This window comes from Rosa rugosa, chromosome 6, assembly GCF_958449725.1.
Source record: "Rosa rugosa chromosome 6, drRosRugo1.1, whole genome shotgun sequence".
NCBI classification, from domain to species: domain Eukaryota; kingdom Viridiplantae; phylum Streptophyta; class Magnoliopsida; order Rosales; family Rosaceae; genus Rosa; species Rosa rugosa.
Genome location: NC_084825.1, coordinates 2582629 through 2605418, shown reverse-complemented (window position 1 = coordinate 2605418; position 22790 = coordinate 2582629). Strand labels below are relative to the sequence as shown.

The 22790-nt window shown below is 40.3% G+C and overlaps 1 protein-coding gene, 1 long non-coding RNA gene and 1 other non-coding gene across 4 annotated transcripts; all 3 read right to left on the bottom strand.

Moving 5' to 3' along the window:
* Positions 1-1023: 1023 nt before the first annotated feature.
* Positions 1024-22606, bottom strand: LOC133713689 (uncharacterized). 2 transcript variants are annotated; one of them, XR_009848196.1, is made up of 5 exons: positions 22254-22606; positions 22077-22140; positions 21820-22000; positions 15931-16185; positions 1024-1101 (listed from the first exon to the last, which is right to left on the bottom strand). It is a non-coding gene; the product is annotated as an uncharacterized LOC133713689 (long non-coding RNA). The 2 variants fall into 2 exon arrangements; XR_009848197.1 differs by lacking the exon at positions 1024-1101 and adding an exon at positions 15491-15761.
* Positions 12730-12801, bottom strand: TRNAT-CGU (transfer RNA threonine (anticodon CGU)). Its single transcript has one exon. It is a non-coding gene; the product is annotated as a tRNA-Thr (tRNA).
* Positions 18987-20979, bottom strand: LOC133714397 (uncharacterized). Its single transcript, XM_062140506.1, has 2 exons — positions 19881-20979; positions 18987-19560 (listed from the first exon to the last, which is right to left on the bottom strand). Exons 1-2 carry the CDS (start codon positions 20977-20979, stop codon positions 19436-19438), a joined length of 1224 nt encoding a protein of 407 aa, XP_061996490.1. The 3' UTR covers positions 18987-19435.
* Positions 22607-22790: the final 184 nt, after the last annotated feature.

Here is a 22790-nt window from a genome sequence, read left to right as displayed (position 1 = left end):
CAATTTCAGGCCTCGATGCCTTCTAGAGAGTTGTTAATAACATCAAGGGGAACCCACTGGAAAAAGAATCAATCAAAACGATGCACTACAGCTCGAGATATACCGATCGAAAGATTTTCGTTTCGGATTGAAAACTTACCGAGCTCCGACGAACGTGAAACCGGTCACTCTAGGTGCAATCCTCCTAGTATGATGATCAGCAGGTTGAGGGGAGTTCATGGAGCCAAGGATCGGAAGTTTTGGTGGCCGGAGCTAGGAGAAAACCGGCGTTGACCAAAATCGAGCTTAAATCGGACCGGGCTTGCCGCCGCCGCTACAGGCCGCGCCGCCGTGAAAGGCTGCCACAGACAGGTGCGCAAGGACCATACGAAGCCAATGGAAGAAGTTTGGTGAGGATCGGTGGCCGGAGGAGGAAGAAATCGTCGATCGAAGTTTTGGAGGCGATTTCCGGCGGGGAACTAAAATCGCAGCCGATTTTCCAATTTTGGAAAAATCTGTTTTTATTTTTGGAAATTTCCAAAATGGAAGCTTTATACTAAATTGGAAACTTTTTCAAAAAATCATAACTAATTCATACGAACTCCGATTTTTGCGTTCCATATATGCACGCGATCGTGTCGACGAGCTCTACAACTTTCATGAAGGAAGTTTTCCCAAATTCCATACGTATAAAAAGTCGATTTTCGCGTGCCCCTAAATAACGTACGTTTTCGAAAATTAATCGTTCGAACTAATTCCACAACTTCTCAGAGCCTCGTACTCGCTCCCACTATTGTGAAATCATTTCTAAAAATCCACGGAAATTAATTTGGATTTTTCGGGGTATTACATTCTGAACGTGGAAATTAAAATTTCTCTGTGGAAAAAAAAAAGGAAGGAATTGATTGTCTGAATTCTTCACTTCAATTTTCTACAAAAGTGCGTTTGGATGAGAAAATTATGAAATCCGTAGAAATTTATAAATGATGGAATTTTTAACTCCATCAATTTAAAATTCCATTAATTGCAATTTCTATTGTTTGGCAAAGGTTCCTATCTAGACTTCTTCGAACCTCGTCTTTTTCGCGTTTTCTGTCCATTCTGTCCACCAGGATGATCAAGCTTCACCAATAAAAATAAGAAAGTCAGCTACGCCACATTTAAGAACCAACTTCTCGTTCTTGAAAAAAACAAGAAGCATGCACGTGCAATGAGAAGGAGAGTAAAGACAGATTTTACAGACTCATGAACTTGAACTTAATCCTTACAAATGATATTGCTACAATATATCACCTGAGATTCTTTGACAAGAGAGACGCAGCTAGACACTCCTTCGATTTGAGAGTAGAATACACAGCCTCACAGAAAACATTAAGATTTTCTAGTCTCTTCTCCATCTCTACGCGATTTTCTAGCGGACAATCTCTTCTCTACAGTATCTAACGAACACTCTACTTCTGTCAGCTGTTTTTCCTTGGCTTTCCTATATTCATCATGCTCAGCTTGCATCGTGTCAAAAATATCTTTTAGCTGCAAACAAAGCTTCAAAGTTAGCCTTAAAAATGCTGGTTTTCATTTCAAACACACCGAAACATATATGTATATGTTTAAAGAATCCCTAAAGCAAATTTAGCGTGAGAGATTGCTGATAGAGTGACTAAAGTAGAACACAAAAACAATTCTCATATATCAACATATATCATACATTGAAACTAGGAATCTGAAACAAGGAAGTCGACTTCTCCTCACGTTTCAAGGCATTGTTCAGATCGTTGAGTTCCTTTTCAAATTCAGATGTTTGGACCGAATGTCTTCTGATCAGCTACAACTCTTTCTTTTGTCCGTTCCATAAGTTTAGATTTGTCAGGCCACCACTGTTTCTCCTGCAATAGCTGCAACATTTCCTCTTGGCATTCAATAATCTGCCGCAAGCATTGCATCAGTTACTAAGTACGTACTCAAGGGTGATAGTTTACTAAGTACGTACTCAAGGGTGATAGTTATTACATATAATCAGATATAATCATAAACCTTGTTTTTAAGCTTTGAAACCTCTTCGTTCTTGCTTGACATCCTGTGTCACGCCCCGAATTTTGAATAATAAATTCAAATCCGAAACATGAATAATTACAATTACAAAATCCAAATCTCGAAACTTCGAGTTCATTATTACAATTCACTCTCACAAGCAATATTGTAAAGCTCAAATGAGCATAACACACCTCACAACGTACAATTGCTGTAAAACTCTAACAATTGCTCTAACCGCACGATCACCGTCCTGGTTCTCCTGTCCTGTAGGATTACCCGCTACACAATTGGAATAGTGTACCGGGAGTTGCAACAACACAAAACCCGGTAAGCTTTTGACAGCTAGTATGAGTAAACAAGAAAGAACTGTTGATTTATTAAATTACAAGACCACCACAAACCCACGTTACTTTCTCACTCTCATATATATATATATAGACACTTATGAGTTACTCTCAATTTCCCCCATAAGGTCACTCAATATTTGGCAGACAGACTAGAGCTCTAACTGATCGTTTCCACCTACCCGGCGCGAGAGCGTGGTTCACGATATAATACTATTCAGTTCCACCTACCCGGCGCGAGAGCGTGGTTCGCTGATAGTATGCCATGGTCACCCCGTGACCTATTGATCTCCACAGATCACAACAATTTATTGTTCCTCAACAATAAAACTCAACATCTCTCTCAATATATTGTTTCACAACAATAAACTCAATACCCCTCACAATATATTGTTTCTCAACAATAAACTCAATACCCCTCACAATATATTGTTTCACAACAATAAACTCAATACCCCTCACAATATATTGTTTCTCAACAATAAACTCAATACCCCTCACAATATATTGTTTCTCAACAATAAACTCAACACAACTCCAACAATACATATTATTTCACGTAATAATATATATACAGACATTCACACAGGAATGTCTAATACACCAACAATAGTTCATATGATTGCAAAATAAAGCAATTAAATATATTGGGTTCGTAATATGAACCACGTGAGGTTTACTCACCTCCAATTCCAGCTGCGTCTTCTAAAAGCCACATATCCATCTGAATCGTCCACCAACTCGATTCGTCAATCACCTAATCAGATACTATCTTGACTTAGTAAATTACTCATAAACCACACATATACTGAAATCCAACGGTCGGATTCTAATTATATGATGATCCGACGGTCGAATCTTAATTTAATGATGATCCAACGGTCAGATCCTCACGGATCGCCCTTAGGATCATCCTCCAAAATTATAATGAAGATCCAACGGTCAGATCTTCTTGAATCGTCCTTACTAACATCTTCACAAAATTATACGAAAATCCGACGGTTAGATTCTCACGAATCGCCTTCCGAATCACTATTTCACAATTATACGAAGATCCAACGGTCGGATCTTCGCCCATGACCACACAAAGTCATCGGGACAGTCATACGATCAACATATCTAAATTTGAAGTAAAACCGATGGTCAGATCTTCGCAGATCGTAAACTTAAGATAAAACGTAAAAACGTTAAATAGTAACGTAAAAACGTAAATCCACTATTTATCAACTTTTTCTAACCTAACCTTGTAATATATCAAAACGCTCGTATGGATGCGTAGAACATAGCCTAGATAATAAAAATTCAAAATATGGTCAAATGCGCTGCCACAAGCGGTGGTCAGTGGGCGGTCAACGCGGCGGTCAACGCCGGTCAACCACCTCAGATGGCAAAGTGACCAACTACAAACTGGTTCAAAATGAAAGGGTGATCGACTTCCATACCTGGAGCTAAGTCTGGTTTGGCCTAGATCGTCCTAGATCAAGCTTGGAAGTCGGATTAATCCTGTGCGTCCGATCAGATTTCAGATTAAATCAGGGACGTCGAAAAAGTCAAACCATGATCTAGCGTTCTATACACAAAATCGTGATGAAAGGCTTACATGGGGATGATCAGGGGGAAGAGGAGATCACGAAAATGGGAACGATCGGCCCATGCAACGCCGGAATCGGGGATTTCCGGCCGGGTCGGGTTTGCATGGCTGGGGTGTCTTCGATCTCCATCTGGGGGCAGCGGCGGGGCAAGGCGGTGGCAGGGAGCGGCTGGACGGCTCGAGGCGACCTCGGGGAGGGCCGGGTCGTGGCCGGAGGACGAGCGACGGCGCCGCTGGCGTCGGGTCGGGTCGGCGGGTCGGCAAGGGTGGGAGGGTTTTGCGCGAGAGAGAGAGAGAGGGGGGGGGACTATTCCGCAAAAATCAGATTTTTTTTCGTCCTTAATGAAAAAAATCAGATATTTTTCCTATTTATAGAAAATTCCCAATTTTCAAATATTCATAACTTAATCATACGAACTCCGAATATTACGTTCCACATATGCACGAGATCGTATCGACGAGCTCTACAACTTTCATGAAGGAAGTTTTCCGAAATTCCATACGTATAAAAAGTCAATTTTTTGAGACGCTCCTAAATACGTACGATTTCGAAATAAAATCGTTCAAACTAATTCCACCACTTCTCCAAGCCTCGTACTCGCTCCCACTATCGTGAAATCATTTCTAAAAAACAACGGAATTTAATTTGGATTTTTCGGGGTATTACATTCTACCCTCCTTAAAGAAATTTCGTCCCGAAATTTGAGCGTAAGTCAATTCCTCTCGATTAAGGTTGACCTAACCATAGAATCTCCATCTTTTCCAAATCTGTAGAAATCTACAAAGCCACAGCCCCTTGTATAAAAATACATTCCTATGGCCACTAAATCCTTTCATCACAATGTAAATTCACAAAACAACTGCTCAACAACACTCCACATCACATACACAAAATCGTCACATGGATCATCTCATAGATCCTCACATAGATCATCACATAGATCTTCACTTAGATCATCACTCTGTACTGGCATACAAGCACAGTAAACATTCCCACAAAGCATTTTGCTACTCAATTAGCATCACGGTAAATCTCTATAGTAAAACTTAAGCATGCACTATTCTACACAACAATAGAGATGCATCACTCAAAACAATTCATCCCCAAAAGCACGCCAATAAAATATGTCACCCAGCGATGATGACTTGGGCTTGCTCAATCCTTGGGCTAAGCATTAGGGCTGGCCATTTGGGCCGAAGAAACCGAACCATCCAAATTTCGAACCGGCCCAAACCAATTTGGGTTTAACATTTGGGCTTACTATTCGGGCCGAACGATTGGGCTTAACATTTGGGCTTACTATTTGGGCCTACCATTCGGGCCGAACAATTGGGCCTACAAATCGGGCCGAACAATTGGGCTTACTATTTGAGCTTACTATTTGGGCCTACCAATCGGCCCACCAACTTCCAGCTCGGCTACGGTATGAAATTGTACATACCGTATATACGTATGCATACCGTACAGACCGTATATACGTATGCATACCGTACAACTGTATATACGTATGCATACCGTACAGACCGTATATACGTCCGTATATCAAGCATATACGAGATCCAAAAATATTTGTAAGAGGTAAGGTTCGAACTCCCGACCTCGAACACGAAGGTTTTGCTCCCAACCACTGAAGCAAGAGTTGCCTTCATTAATATATGCTCACGTGTTATATTTATTATGTCATAAGCGACATAAATAAAATAACGGGGAAGGCAAGGTTCGAAACCTCAACCTGCCGCACGAAACCTTTTTTCCCCAACCACTGGAGCACAAGCTGTGCTTAATATAATGTGTACCAATGTTATACTTATTATGTCATAAGCGAACATAATAAAAAAAAACGAGAGGCAAGGTTCGAACCTCTGACCTCTTGTACAAGAGCCTTGCTCTTCAACCACTAGAGCACCAGCTGCTCTCGTTACTATCCATGCAACTTCTTTTATTTATTCTATCATAAGCGATAGAATAACAACAAACTGTCGGTACACTCCACGTGCCACGACACGTCTCTTCCGTGATTTACGGAAAGCAAATCACTTTCGGCTAAAGCTGTCTGCCACAGCGTCTCGAGGTTCGGCCTGTCCCCTTACACGCTCTCCACGCGCCAACAACTTTTCCGGGTTTTCGGATGACTTTAATCCAACGCGTAGATTGAATCTCAGAGATCGTCCATCCAACGGTGGAGATCTGCTCACCTCGTTCTATAAATAGGTGCATCCTGGAGAAAAACTGTTCACACCAAAGAAAAGAAATTTTCCCCAGCCATTCTCTCTCAAACTCTGCAGCCTTCCTCTCGAAACTCAAATCCTTTCTTCATCAATTTCAATCCTTCTCTTCTGATCTTCTCTCCCATTTGAAGATTCGATTTCATCTTTCCTCTGAGAATCTCAGATCTCCAATCACCAGTTCAACAACTCCAATCCTTCTAACAAAATCTCCCTCAAACACTAAACCATGTATTCCTCGATATTCACATCCTCTCACCTCATGACCCAAGAGCCACGAACTCTGCAACTAATGGAGCTCCAAACCCCGCAACAAATGGAACCACAACAACAGCAACCAACAGAGGAGGGAGGAAACACCCAAGCAGCTGGAAGTAGTGCCAACATGGATTTCTGGCGAAGCCGTACCAGATGGATTCCTACTCCAGAACAAATAAGAATCCTCAAGGATCTTTACTACGTCAAGGGATTTAAGTGCCCATCTACAGAGCACATTCACGAGATCTGCCTCCAGCTGAACCAGTATGGACATGTTGAGGGTAAGAACATTTACTTTTGGTTCCAGAACGTCAGGGCTCGAGAGAAGCAGATGAATAGGTGTAATCAGGCTGCTCCAGTGCCCATGGGAACTAGTTCTCTTGGTACTGGTGGATCCATCGATCTCAATTTTGGGTCCACTGGTTCTACTGGTGCTGGTGGATCCATCGACATCAATTTTGGGCCGGCTGGTGGATCCATTGACATCAATTTTGGGTCCACTAGTTCTACTGATGATGGTAGATCCATTGATCTCAACTTTGGTTCCACCTATTCTACTGGTAATGAAGGATTTCTTGATTTAAATTTTGTTTCATATTCTTCCTCACACTTCAACACTAATACCAGTACAACTCTTTTGGCACAACAGGAGGACAAACATCCCTGCAACAACGAGGAGGAGATCACCAGGAGGTTCAAACTCTTCCTCTGTTCCCCGTGCACGGCGAGGACGTCTTTGGTAACCTGAAGGCTACTTCCGAGGAAGGTAGCGCTTTTGGTTACTATTCTGGTGGCTCAGGCGGTTACCACAGTGGCTCAAACGTTTCTCTTGAGCTCAGCCTCAATCCATCTGGAGCTGCTGACTAGGCTTAGTATAGCATAGTCCTCGTTTTCCTTTTTTTTTTTTTTTTTTTTTTTTTTTGTAATGTAAAATCAATAAGATGGTGTGCATGTTTTCTTTTCTTTTTGTTTAACCAACAACAACACCAAGGATCGAACCTTGGTCACCCAATACTATTTTCAAAACCATAAACAACTCTACTGCACACATCTTTCATAATGATGCAATAAAAACAATCACTCAAAACCTAGCAATCAATTTAGTCACACAGAGGTCAAGCTAGTATCCTCTGAGTCAAACCAAACACAATAATTTCGTCGCTAGAATTAGGGATTAATAAAGCTAAACACTTCCTGAGTTAGCTAGGAAAAACCCACATCTTTAGAGTTACACTTACAACTCTAAAAAAAAATCTCGATCATTCCATCTATCAATTGCTTCAACAAGCAATATGTACCATCTTAGCATCTACTAATCGATAATGGTACAACACTCAGTATCTCACCCACAAATCACCTCACTGCTCATTTGGTGGTAAGTCAACATCTAGTGGGTCAAAATTCTGTGATTATAGCACTTCACACTAACCACGTCATAATCCATAATCTGTCCTCACAACAGTATCTGGTCTCATAAATTAGTTATACAACACTAGCACTCCTAGAGTTGAAAACAACGTTATTACCTAAGCTCATACATCAACACAATGTCTCTTCACAGTCAATCCTATCACGAGGTCATATCAATCTTTCCATAAGTCAACCATACACAAAATCCATCATAGTAACAACAAATTATGCATTACTACTCAACAATAGTCAGTGAAGCAGCACTCCACAATAATTTCCAATACCATCCGCAGACCTCAAACCACACCCCGACATTTAGCTAATATATAGTAGCTATCCTAAACACCAAACAACTGTGCATGAATGAATGCTCCATTATAACACAATTCCATCACTAAGCAACCAATAACTGCTAAGTATTCTTCAACTCAAAACATCTGCATATCCAACTAATGGAAAGTATCACAACTACTAGTCAAATACTCGTAACGACTTTAGATACAAGCATTGGTCAAACACCATGACCCCAACAACCAACGACTACAATGCACATAAGGATACTGTTTTTCGTGGAAACCATCCTCAATAACTCCACCAGAGTTTAATCCAAAGGTTCCCATTCCTCAAAGGTTATAACTCAAAGAAGCTACACAAACTCCACCACTTCACTTACAAAGTCAACCTATGCCATGATCACTTAACATACTACCCTTATTAAAGGTAACATAAGTATCTCCCATATTACATCACTACACTCGTACACCAATATAGTCTTGAGAATTCTGTCTCATAATCTCTCACACTCCTATCATCTTGAGTTGGTGAGATCAATTCTCTTTTCAACTATTCCTAGGGTCTCAATCTCTTTCACCATTTCAACCCAAGAATAACATCCATCACATCAACTACAGGTAGACTAGGCAACTCAACCTCTAATGCCTCCACCTCATCCTCAACTGTCTCCATAGAAAGATCCTGTCCCTACATCAGACTCGACCTCTACCTCACCGACTCATCAGAGTTAAATCCAGAGGTTCCTATTCCTCGAAGATCACAACTCGCGGAAACTAAACTTATTCTAATACGAACTTAGTAGACAACTCTACCGTCCTACGGACTTACACGTTGTCTAGACCCCATACTAAGACATACCCAATGATTATACCAGTACCGAAGAGTATATGATGGGGATCCGCTGCAGACGGGCCATCACTCGGGAGGTACTGATTATCACCAAATATGTACCTTACGCTCTGATACCAAACTGTCACGCCCCGAATTTTGAATAATAAATTCAAATCCGAAACATGAATAATTACAATTACAAAATCCAAATCTCGAAACTTCGAGTTCATTATTACAATTCACTCTCACAAGCAATATTGTAAAGCTCAAATGAGCATAACACACCTCACAACGTACAATTGCTGTAAAACTCTAACAATTGCTCTAACCGCACGATCACCGTCCTGGTTCTCTTGTCCTGTAGGATTACCCGCTACACAATTGGAATAGTGTACCGGGAGTTGCAACAACACAAAACCCGGTAAGCTTTTGACAGCTAGTATGAGTAAACAAGAAAGAACTGTTGATTTATTAAATTACAAGACCACCACAAACCCACGTTACTTTCTCACTCTCATATATATATATATATAGACACTTATGAGTTACTCTCAATTTCCCCCATAAGGTCACTCAATATTTGGCAGACAGACTAGAGCTCTAACTGATCGTTTCCACCTACCCGGCGCGAGAGCGTGGTTCACGATATAATACTATTCAGTTCCACCTACCCGGCGCGAGAGCGTGGTTCGCTGATAGTATGCCATGGTCACCCCGTGACCTATTGATCTCCACAGATCACAACAATTTATTGTTCCTCAACAATAAAACTCAACATCTCTCTCAATATATTGTTTCACAACAATAAACTCAATACCCCTCACAATATATTGTTTCTCAACAATAAACTCAATACCCCTCACAATATATTGTTTCACAACAATAAACTCAATACCCCTCACAATATATTGTTTCTCAACAATAAACTCAATACCCCTCACAATATATTGTTTCTCAACAATAAACTCAACACAACTCCAACAATACATATTATTTCACGTAATAATATATATACAGACATTCACACAGGAATGTCTAATACACCAACAATAGTTCATATGATTGCAAAATAAAGCAATTAAATATATTGGGTTCGTAATATGAACCACGTGAGGTTTACTCACCTCCAATTCCAGCTGCGTCTTCTAAAAGCCACATATCCATCTGAATCGTCCACCAACTCGATTCGTCAATCACCTAATCAGATACTATCTTGACTTAGTAAATTACTCATAAACCACACATATACTGAAATCCAACGGTCGGATTCTAATTATATGATGATCCGACGGTCGAATCTTAATTTAATGATGATCCAACGGTCAGATCCTCACGGATCGCCCTTAGGATCATCCTCCAAAATTATAATGAAGATCCAACGGTCAGATCTTCTTGAATCGTCCTTACTAACATCTTCACAAAATTATACGAAAATCCGACGGTTAGATTCTCACGAATCGCCTTCCGAATCACTATTTCACAATTATACGAAGATCCAACGGTCGGATCTTCGCCCATGACCACACAAAGTCATCGGGACAGTCATACGATCAACATATCTAAATTTGAAGTAAAACCGATGGTCAGATCTTCGCAGATCGTAAACTTAAGATAAAACGTAAAAACGTTAAATAGTAACGTAAAAACGTAAATCCACTATTTATCAACTTTTTCTAACCTAACCTTGTAATATATCAAAACGCTCGTATGGATGCGTAGAACATAGCCTAGATAATAAAAATTCAAAATATGGTCAAATGCGCTGCCACAAGCGGTGGTCAGTGGGCGGTCAACGCGGCGGTCAACGCCGGTCAACCACCTCAGATGGCAAAGTGACCAACTACAAACTGGTTCAAAATGAAAGGGTGATCGACTTCCATACCTGGAGCTAAGTCTGGTTTGGCCTAGATCGTCCTAGATCAAGCTTGGAAGTCGGATTAATCCTGTGCGTCCGATCAGATTTCAGATTAAATCAGGGACGTCGAAAAAGTCAAACCATGATCTAGCGTTCTATACACAAAATCGTGATGAAAGGCTTACATGGGGATGATCAGGGGGAAGAGGAGATCACGAAAATGGGAACGATCGGCCCATGCAACGCCGGAATCGGGGATTTCCGGCCGGGTCGGGTTTGCATGGCTGGGGTGTCTTCGATCTCCATCTGGGGGCAGCGGCGGGGCAAGGCGGTGGCAGGGAGCGGCTGGACGGCTCGAGGCGACCTCGGGGAGGGCCGGGTCGTGGCCGGAGGACGAGCGACGGCGCCGCTGGCGTCGGGTCGGGTCGGCGGGTCGGCAAGGGTGGGAGGGTTTTGCGCGAGAGAGAGAGAGAGGGGGGGGACTATTCCGCAAAAATCAGATTTTTTTTCGTCCTTAATGAAAAAAATCAGATATTTTTCCTATTTATAGAAAATTCCCAATTTTCAAATATTCATAACTTAATCATACGAACTCCGAATATTACGTTCCACATATGCACGAGATCGTATCGACGAGCTCTACAACTTTCATGAAGGAAGTTTTCCGAAATTCCATACGTATAAAAAGTCAATTTTTTGAGACGCTCCTAAATACGTACGATTTCGAAATAAAATCGTTCAAACTAATTCCACCACTTCTCCAAGCCTCGTACTCGCTCCCACTATCGTGAAATCATTTCTAAAAAACAACGGAATTTAATTTGGATTTTTCGGGGTATTACATCCTGCCCCTACCTATTTGAGCACCAAAAACAGTTAACGACATCAAAAGAACGAAACTCTAGCCTAAACTCGATCCAAATTCCAATTCAAACCACAAATTAAAAACGAAAAAGAGGATATCTTCTTAGAAGCTGATTTCAATCTCTTTAGAGAAACCGCTGGCACCAAATTTAATTGCGCTGAACGCACTCTGCTCTCTCTCTCTCAATCTTTACCCACACTTGTCCCCCTCTGCTTTGCGCAGATCACTACAACGTTCACCCAAAAGCGTAGAACATGAAGAACAACTACAAAACCCTCTATCTCCCAACATGCATCAACCACCTTATCATAATGAAGAAACTAAAAAAAAAAAAATGAAACTGAAGAAAACTTAGTCTTATCATAAATAATATCATTGTATTACTCAGTATTAGATAGAACACCAAAAACAGATTCTACCTAACTGCCAAATACATATGGAAGAACTCAACGAAAACACAGAACTCCATTGTTCTAGAGAACTCGGGTTAATTCAGTATCCCTTAAGGATCGGATCATATAAAACCAAATTTCACATGCCATATTGCACACTCATTACGTATGAACTAGTACTACACCAGTTGTTCTAAAGCCCTATGGCCATGCTGATGCTATATATCCATTTCCTGGAGGAAGAATTGTATGGATCATTTTCCAAATTTCCATTTCACAAGTATGTCACGCCATAAGTGATTCCTCAAACACTTGACTCGATCTGGACAATCTATCAGGAAGCATTATATAAAAAGAAAGGACCAAACAATGAAAGTGGAGCTAGGCTCGTCTATAGTCCAATACAAACTCCTCTCAAGAATTAATGCAGATTCTAAACCTGCAGCATAATGAGACTATAAGAGGTGAAGCATACCTCACTAATGCTGGGATCAAAAATTGTCAAATTTCTTGTGCACAAGGACGCATCAACCTATATAAATTCAATACTACATTTTATAGTGTTCGCTTAAAAAGTTTGTTTAGGTTTAGTCCAGAGACAAAGGATAATAATAATAAAGAACTGCTGTAAAAAATAGAAGATAGATGGAACTAGCTCCCAGCGAGGATCGAACTCGCGACCTTTCGCTTACGAAGCGAACGCACTGCCACTATGCTATGGAAGCCAGCTAATATTTTAAATTAGTTTTTAGGATAAAGAATATATGAAACTCTCCCCTTCCTCCCCATCTAGGGTTTTAGTTAGGGTTTTGTTGAAAATAGGGGAAGGATGTCAATTGAGGCAGGCACCATGGACGACGAAAAGGTTTTGAAGCTCAAAGAGAAGGTTTGCACTATTTTGCTCATGTATTCTCTAATATTACTATTAGCTAGATATCGTTATTATTATGCATTGACCGGTGGTACTGCAAAATCTGTCAGCTTTCTGAATGCCGACTCCTAAGGAAGCAGCTCTTGAAAGAGAGAGAGAGATATGGACGATCAAGGAGCGGAAAATAAACGAACTACAAGAAGAACTCAGAGTTGAAATAGAAGCGAATTCGCGTGCGACTACTGAATTTGAAGAAAAAAATAAGCCACTCAAGGAGGCCTTTCAGGCCAAGAGGCAGAGTGTACGTCAGGTAACCTATTTGGTAGATCTCAATATGATTTGGCAGCTCCATACTTCATATGTAGGCTGATAAATGTATATATTACTGTCGACATGCTAGTTTAGTCATTCCCACCTGCAATTTCTGATGGTAAATATGCTTCAATGTCTCAAAGTTTTATTTAAGTTTCTGGTTTGATGCTTTTTTTGTCAGGTCAAGAAGGCATTGGATGAATTTAATGCTAACCGAGATCGTGAATTCCATTATAAGGGAGCACAAACAGCCAATGCCAGTGACAGGTTTGATAGATTGCATGCTGAATTAGAAAAGAAAATTAAGTGGTCACAAGCAGAGAGAGATAATCTGGACACGCTACAGTCAAAGATAGATGAGAAATGGGACAATTTAATTACTTTTCTTGAGACTTGTCGGAAAAATTCAAAAATCACTGATGATGTGAAGCCTTGCCTCCGAGTCCACTATGATGCATACATTAAAACACTCAAGAGTGACGATGATGATTGTAAAATGTTAAAAAAGTATGTGCATTTTGTTGATTTGTTCTACAACCGAGTTCTGCTCAGAAACAGATGTTTGCCGGGGTTGATTTCATGGCTCCAATTTCTGCTGCAATATCAAATTTTTTTAACTTCTTCAAAGGAAAAGAGACGAAGTCCAATACTTCTCTTATCTGTAACAGAAGCTCTACCAACAGAGATCCTAAGGTGATATATTTTGTGCACAATCACTGTTGTATCATTATTTATTTTTGAAGACATTCTTGCATATCTGCTGTTTCTCTCTTTCTCATTGTACATGTTTTTGGTTTTTTCAAGAACTGAGAAGTTGGTTTTTGAAAGTGGCATAGCTGACTTTTGATGTGCCTTTTCTTTTACTGGTGAAGCGTAAACATCCTGTAGGAGGAAGAGTGGACAACGAGTCTGAACATCAATAGGAAAGAAGCTTTGGGACTTCATCATAACATAAAAGGATGAGGACCTATTTGGAGTATGTTGACTCTAGATGGAAGAGAACACAAGGAGGACATTTAGAACGTTGAACTTTCTCATAAGTCATAACATCAAAATTTAGGACTTTTAGTTTGTTTACCCTGATTGTACATAGAAGTACTGGAGGGTGGAGGGATTGGTGTTCTTGGTTGGCCTTATGTTTCTTAATTATGTATGCGGAATAAATTGAATTATATCCGAGGATACTCTTCTTGAATTTGCCTCTCTCTCTCTCTCTCTCTCCCCGTCTCCCTGTATGAATTTTGTATGTGAATAGCACATGTTCAGGAGATATTTGTTTCTCGGTAATTGTGGTTATTTAGGGACTGGATTGACGATGATGGACTTCTTGCTCGTGTCTGGGGTTTCAAATTACCATCTTGCTTTTCAGGTAATAATTGTCTAGAAATTTTGAAGTCTCTCTTGTAGACATAAGTTATTTATATCTTATTCTTATTGACAAGGTTTAGTTGCATGAACACTGCATGTATATTATTCATTTCAGCTGATTTTAAATTTCGTTTGGCAACTATTTGGATTGATGCTATTTTTAATACGTTGTGCGAGGAGTTGAAGACAGTTGAAGTCTTGAAGACATAGTGCAAACCATGTAAAAGCCTTTCAAGGAAGATAATGTATAAAACTATAAATGCATTCAAAATTATTATAAATATAAAATCACTACTGTACAAAAGCAGAACCCTTTAATATTCACATTAATTAGTATTGAACTGAGTTAAGCTTTGTTACTGATAGTTCTGGGTTAATTATGTGTGTCTTTGCATGTGACCGTTCCTTGTAATCTATTTATCAAGTTGGCAGGGTAAACAGTTTTCAAATAAAGAAAAGCTCTTTATGTTAAAATTAGATCTGCTCAAATTTAAAATCAAGTAAAATTAGATCTATTTATCAAGTTGGCAGGGTAAACAGTTTCTGCTCAAGTAAAATAATAGACCCTTGACGTTTCTCCTCCAGAGGGAGTGGCCTAGCAGATCAAAAGCCTTCCTCTTTATTTCTCTCTTCATCTTCAACCTGATGACGATCTAAGCTTCTTGAATGGTGTTTCATAGGCACCCAATTAAGTTGTTCAATTGTTTGTTGTGTAATTCTGGATTATACCATAAGAGTTTCAATTGCTTTGCTTAGCTTGCTGGTTTCTTCCTAGTGCGAGTCTCTTGGACTGGGAATTTTTCATAATGTGAAGCTTGTCAAAATCTTGAGGAAGAGATAATAGCATGAGGTTTGAGGTAAAATCCTTATTTGCTCGCAGCAGTGTCAAAAGGGTAGAGATAAAATAAGAACAGTTTGAACATCTAGCAATGCGGCAAAAACATAAGAGACAACTAAAATTCTAAATGTAAAAGAAAACGAGTAAACAAAACTCTGATATCTGCATGGTTCCTAGTACACTACACAGCCAACATGCTCCAAACAGGTCTTCAATATTTTATATCAAGCAAAGGGTCCTATCGAGACTCGCCTTCTTCGCATTTTCTGTCCATTCTGTCCAACAGGATGATCAAGCTTCACCAATAAAAATAAGAAAGTCAGCTATGCCACATTCCAGAACCAACTTTCCGTTCTTGAAAAAAAAAGAAAAAGAAGAAGCATGTGCAATGAAAGAGAGAGGAAAGACAGCTTTTACAGACTCGTGAACTTAATCTTTACAAATGATATTGCTACAATATATCACCTTAGCTTCTTTGAGAAGGGAGATACCACTAGACTCCTTCGATTCGAGAGTAGAATACATAGCCGCACAGAAGACAAGATTTTTTAGTCTCTTCTCCATCTCTATGCGTCTTTTGCACAGTTCATTGACTCCTGACTCATCAGACACGATCTCCTCTAGCTCAACTAAGTTTCGCTCAATTTTTATCAGCTGTAAATCCATAGATTTCTTATATTCAGCATAGCTAACTTGCCTACGGTCAAAAATCTCTTTTATCTGCAAACAAAGTGTCAAAGATTAGCCTTACGAATGCTGGTTTTCAATTCAAACACACCGTTGCATATAATAGATGTTTAAAGAATCCCTAAAGCTATCAGAAAGAACAAGAATGTTGAGGGAATATCATGTTGTATTTGATCTCTACGAACAGAGCATATATACATCTACAAAACTCTACTATTACAAAAAACAATATCCCTAATATAAGACATGATTTAAGCCAGCTTTTCGGGGTGTGTCGGCCACCTTTGTCGGTTCAACACTCCCCCTCAAGTTGGTGCATACAGATCACGGATGCCCAACTTGTCAAGTGAGTCATAAAAGGCTTTACTCGATAAAGCCTTTGTAAGAATATCCGCCAATTGCTCTTCAGTAGGAACGAAGGGAAACAAAATGACCTGTGCATCCAGCTTCTCTTTAATGAAGTGTCGATCTACCTCTACATGTTTCGTACGATCATGCTGAACTGGATTATGAGCAATTTCAATTGCAGCCTTATTATCACAATAAAGCGGCATAGCCTTTTTTTGTATGAACCCCAAATCTCTTAACAAATTTCTCAACCACAACATCTCACAAAGTCCTCGGGCCATTCCTCTATATTCTGCTTCTGCACTGGAGCGAGCCACCACCTTTTGTTTCTTGCTCTTCCAAGTAACCAAATTACCACCCACAAATGTGAAGTAGCCCGAAGTAGACCTGCGATCTGTAATATTACCTGCCCAGTCTGCATCTGTATATCCGGAAACATCCAAGTGACTGTATTTTGAAAAAAAATAATCCCTTCCCTGGAGCAGACTTTAAATACTGCAAAATACGAAATACAGCATCCATATGGGCTTCACTGGGATTATGCATAAACTGACTCACCACACTAACTGCATAAGCTAAATCTGGTCTAGTGTGGGATAAATAAATCAACCGTCCAACTAACCTCTGGTATCTCCCTTTATTTGTAGGTACTTGATCTATATACTCTGCTAACCGATGGTTCTGCTCGATAGGAGTAGCAGCCGGTTTACAATCAAGCATACCTGTTTCTGCCAGCAAGTCTAGGACATACTTTCTCTGACTCAACACAATACAATCCTTGCCACGAGCAACTTCAATTCCCAAGAAATATTTCAAATTACCCAAATCTTTCATCTCAAATTCAGAGGACAATTGACATTGTAACCTTTGAATTTCCTCAATGTCATCACCTGTCACAACCATGTCATCAACATAAATAATCAAGGCAGTCACTTTACCACACCGATGTTTAAGAAACAAGGTATGATCTGAATTGCTCTGTCGATACCCAATTTTCTTCATGAACTTTGTGAACCGGCCAAACCAAGCTCTGGGAGACTGCTTCAAGCCGTAAAGCGACTTCTTCAATTTGCACACCACCTGTTCTCCAGTGGAAGTACCATATCCAGGAGGCAAATCCATATAAACTTCTTCATGCAGATCACCATGCAAGAATGCATTCTTAACATCAAACTGTTGCAAAGGCCAATCAAGATTAGCAGCTAATGAGAGAAGTACCCGAATTGTGTTAATTTTGGCCACTGGTGCAAATGTCTCATCATAATCCACTCCATACTTCTGAGTATAACCTTTAGCCACTAATCTCGCCTTGTACCGATCCACTGAACCATCCGAATTATGTTTCACTGTATACACCCACCGACAACCAACTGTCTTCTTCCCTGGTGGTAATGACACCAACTCCCACGTGCAATTCTTCTCAAGAGCATCCATCTCAGCTGTCATTGCTTTCATCCACTTCTCATCCTTCATGGCATCCTGTACTTTACTAGGAAGAGACACAGAAGATAATTGATTCACAAAGGCTACATATGGTTTAGATAACCTATGGGTCGACACATAATTAGCAACAGGGTATTTAGTCTTAGCACTTAGAGTAGGTTCATAGTGTTTCGGAGGTTGACCACGGGTTGAACGACTGGGTAAGGTTTTGGTAGGAACACTACCTGACACAAAAGGACTTTTAGACAAGGAAGGATTGGGACATACCTCGGGTGATGATTGAGCAGGTGAGACCGCTGAAGAGGAGGGAGAGACTGAAGAATTGTCTAAAACACCATCTGAAGACGGCAGAACATCATCCTCCACTTGATCAAAAATTGTCTCCCCAGCCGACTGGTCAGACTGATCCGGTTGACCAGTTGGTAATACATTGCTCAAAGCTTCTTCTCTGGATGAACCCCTGTTTTCCCTATTTTCCTTCTCAATATTAGACGATGGGTCCTCCAACTCTGAGAACTCATATGCCAGACACTCATTTTGCCTATTAGACAAATCTTCATAATAACAAGACTTCTCCCCCTTACTAGGAGTCACAGGAGGCAAGAAATAACAAACATCTTCACTGAAAGTAACATCCATGGTAACATAAAACTTCTGGGATTGAGGGTGATAACATTTGTAACCTTTCTGATGAGACCCATACCCAACAAACACACACTTAAGGGCTCTAGCATCCAATTTTGTCCTTTGATTTTTATACAAATGAACATAGGCAACACAACCAAAAACACGAGCAGGAAGGGTATTAGATGATGGGATAGAAACATAGTTAGACAAGACCTCAAGTGGAACACAACCTTGAAGAGGAGCAGATGGAAGGCGATTGATAAGATGAGAAGCACACAAAACAGCTTCTCCCCAAAGGTACTTAGGCATGTTAGCACTAAGCAAAAGAGATCGAGCCATATCCAAAAGGTGACGATTTTTCCGTTCAGACACCCCATTTTGCTCTGGTGTCTGTGGACAGGAAGTTTGATGGATTATGCCATGGTGTTGGAAATATTCATGAAAAGAATGATTAATAAACTCACCCCCATTATCAGAACGAAAAACCTTAACATGAGCATCATATTGAGTACGAACAAGACTATGAAATGCTGTAAAGGCAGAGAAGACAGAATCTTTGGACTTAAGTAGAACCACCCAAGATAATCGGGTAAAGTCATCGATGAATAACACAAAATATCGCATTCCAGAAAGGGTAGAATGTTTAGAAGGACCCCACACGTCTGAATGAATTAACTCAAAAGGCATAGTACTAGAATGAAAGCTCGAAGGATAACTAGACCTATGACTCTTAGCCAAAGCACAAGTTTCACAATGCAAGCTAGAATCACTTATTCCCAAAAATAACGAAGGCATGGACTTCTTCATAACTCCAAAAGATGGGTGACCCAAACGCCTGTGCCACAACCATAACTCACTCAGTCGATCAGAACTCGATGTCAGGGCTAAAGGTTGTTCTGGTTCTTGTGTTTGTCCTGCGTACATGCAATCCAAATGAAACAGTCTCCCCCTCAGGTCTCCCTTGCCCATGATCACCCGATTGCATAGATTCTGAAAAACAACATACATTGGATAAAAGGTTACTGAGCACTTATTCTGTGAATTCAATTGAGATACAGATAACAGATGATGAGACAACGAGGGCACATAAAGGACATCATGTAAAACAATGGATGGTGTAACTTGAATAGACCCAATACCTAAGACCGGAAAAGACACACCATTTGCATTAGAGACATGAGATATAGAAGGAGATGACATAGACACAAAGAAAGACTTGTCGTAGGTCATATGATCGGACGCACCAGAATCAATTATCCATGTATCACTACCAGTAAAATCAGAAATATGTAAAGCAATACCAATTTTACCTCGAGTTTCCTTAGTCAAGGAAACATTACCCTTAGAGAGGTCTTGCCCTTCGACACCATAGAAATCAGGTTCTGGCACCATTTGGATTGCTGCTTTGCCTCTCTGACCTCTACTTCCTCCAGTATTACTTCCTCCTCTCCAACCGGAATTGTTAGAATTAAACCTTCGCAGCTTAGGGCATTCATTCTTGAAATGACCAACTTCCTTACAATAGTTGCAAGTCATTTGGTTATTAACCGGAGCCAGCCCTCGGCTATAATTCTTATTCTGTTGGTACACCTGACTCTGAGGTCGATAGTGACTTAGAGATGGAACATGAGATGAACTCCCATACTGAGGAGACAAAGATTGAGGTGATCTAGCCTGGACTGCTAAAACTGAAATGTCAGTATGAAGACCCTTGGCAGCAACTTTGTTGGCTTCATCTTTTCGAATATAAGCAAAGGCTTGCTCCAACGTTGGAGGAGTTGCAAGACGCAATAACTCATTCTTTGCCCCTTCGAAATGAGGATCGAGACCAGCAAGAAAGACATGAACACGCATCTTATCTTGCTCACTCCTGTAAGTAGTGATGTCTGCTTCACAAGTCATAGGATTAGGATTTCTCTGATCAAGCTCCTGCCAGATTGTCTTCAAATTTGCATAAAATGTTGCAACAGGCTGTCCACTTTGAGTTATTTTGAAAGCTTTGACATTTAATTCATGAACACGGGCAAAGTCACTTCCATCATAATAAGTAGCAGCAACAGAGTCCCAAATTGCTCTGGGAGAATCAAAATTAGCAAATAACTGCATTACCTCTGGAGTCATTGCTTTTAGAAGAATTCCCATCACGTTAGTATTTGCCGTGTCCCATTCATCAGCTTTTGGTCCTGCAGCAGGTCTTGCAGTGCTACCAATAACATAACTCCACTTTCCAATTCCTTGAATGTGGATCTTCATAAGTTTGTGCCATAACTGATAATTTGTGCCATCAAGCTTGACGCCAAAGCTTGAGTTATCTGTTACATTTTGAACAATCACAACTTCACGAGCCACAGATGTAGATGTAGATGTAGCTCCTGTAGCCTGAGGGTCACTTATGATCAAATCCACCATCTTCTTCTTCTTTTTTTTTTTTTTTTTTTTTTTTTTTTTTTTTGAATAAATAAATTCAGGTTTGAACTTTGTAGACACACGGGTTGAATAAGTCCACTACTTGATCATCATCTTCACCGGTCACACCACCTCATTTCTCAAGTCTTTGATGAAACCAGGTCGAAAAGAGTGAGCCTTTTCAACTCACAATGGACTCCAAGTCGGTGCGGCTCTTGACCCACCAGTCCTTCTTCTCCGCCGTTCGATCCGGCGACCTCGAGTCGGTGACGCAGCTGGTGGGAGGTGATCTTGATATGAACGCCTAGTCAGCTGGTGCGATGAGAAGCCGGTGCGATGAGAAGCCTGGGCTGCTGATGCGCTGCTGTGCGGACTGAGGAGGCGCGCTGCTGCAGTCAGGAAGGTGTCCAGTGAGGGCTTTGTGCTCTTCTTGAGAAAAACCGGGTACTCAAAAGAACCCGATCTGTATTAATCAAAAGAACCCAAAATACAAAAGAAAAAACACAGCAGATTCCAAATTGGATCTCTGCTCTGATACCATATCAGAAAGAACAAGAATGTTGAGGGAATATCATGTTGTATTTGATCTCTACGAACAGAGCATATATACATCTACAAAACTCTACTATTACAAAAAACAATATCCCTAATATAAGACATGATTTAAGCCAGCTTTTCGGGGTGTGTCGGCCACCTTTGTCGGTTCAACAAAAGCAACTTTAACAAGAGAGATTGCTGCTAGAGTGACTAAAGTAGAACACAAACAGAACTCTAAAATCAACATATCATACATTGAAACTATGAAGAGAACATGCCACAGTCTGCAACAAGGATAAGTCTTACCACGGATTCATTCTCCTCCTCATTCTTCAAGGCCTTCTTCAGATCCTCGAGTTCCTTTTCAAATTTAGATGGTTGGATCGAATTGCATAGTTTTTGTCTTCTCAGGTCAGCTTCTGTCCAATTCAGACCACATCTGTTTCTCCTGCAATAGCTGCAGCGTTTCGTCTTGGCATTTAATAATCTGCGGCAATCATTGCATCAGTTACTAAGTACTGAAGGGTGATCCTTATTACATATAGTCAGATATAATCACAAACCTTTCCTTTAAGATTCGAAACCTTGCCCCTGCTTGACATCCTGCCCCTAATTGAGAGTCCGAAGCTGAAATAGATGTTCAACGACAACCAAAAAAAAAAAAAAATTTGAAGCATCAAAAGAACGAAACCCTAGCCTGGACTTGATCCAAATTTAAAAAGAAAAAGAGGACATCTTACTTATTAGAAGCCTCCGTCACTGAAATCTAATTTCAATCTCTTTAGAGAAACCGCTGGCCCGGACGTGAATCGGAATTCCCTACTTCAATTGCGCTGAACGCACTCTGCTCTCTTTCACTAATAATAATACCGATTTACTCTCAGCCTCTTTGATTAGTAGGCGGGTGGCCTAAGCCTCCTACTTACAGATCTTAATGAATATAAGTAAGATGGTTCTTGACAACAAGATAAGGATCAACGCCCAGAGATTGGATCAAAAGAACCTGCGTGTAGATTTTGCTCGTGAAAAGAACAGTTAATTTCATGAATGCCACCACCACCATCACCATCTGTTCGTGCAATCTCAGTCCAAGTTACCATCATTGGTTTGATCTCATGGCCTAGTTACCCTTCAAATCCGGCTGGCGGCTGCTAATTTATTTCATTTGCTTCTTCTATTTATTAGTTTTTTAGTTCCTTCGTTATACATGTCATTATAGTTGTTGAGAATATATACATCCCACATGGGAAAAATGGGACTTTGCTAATGGGTTTATA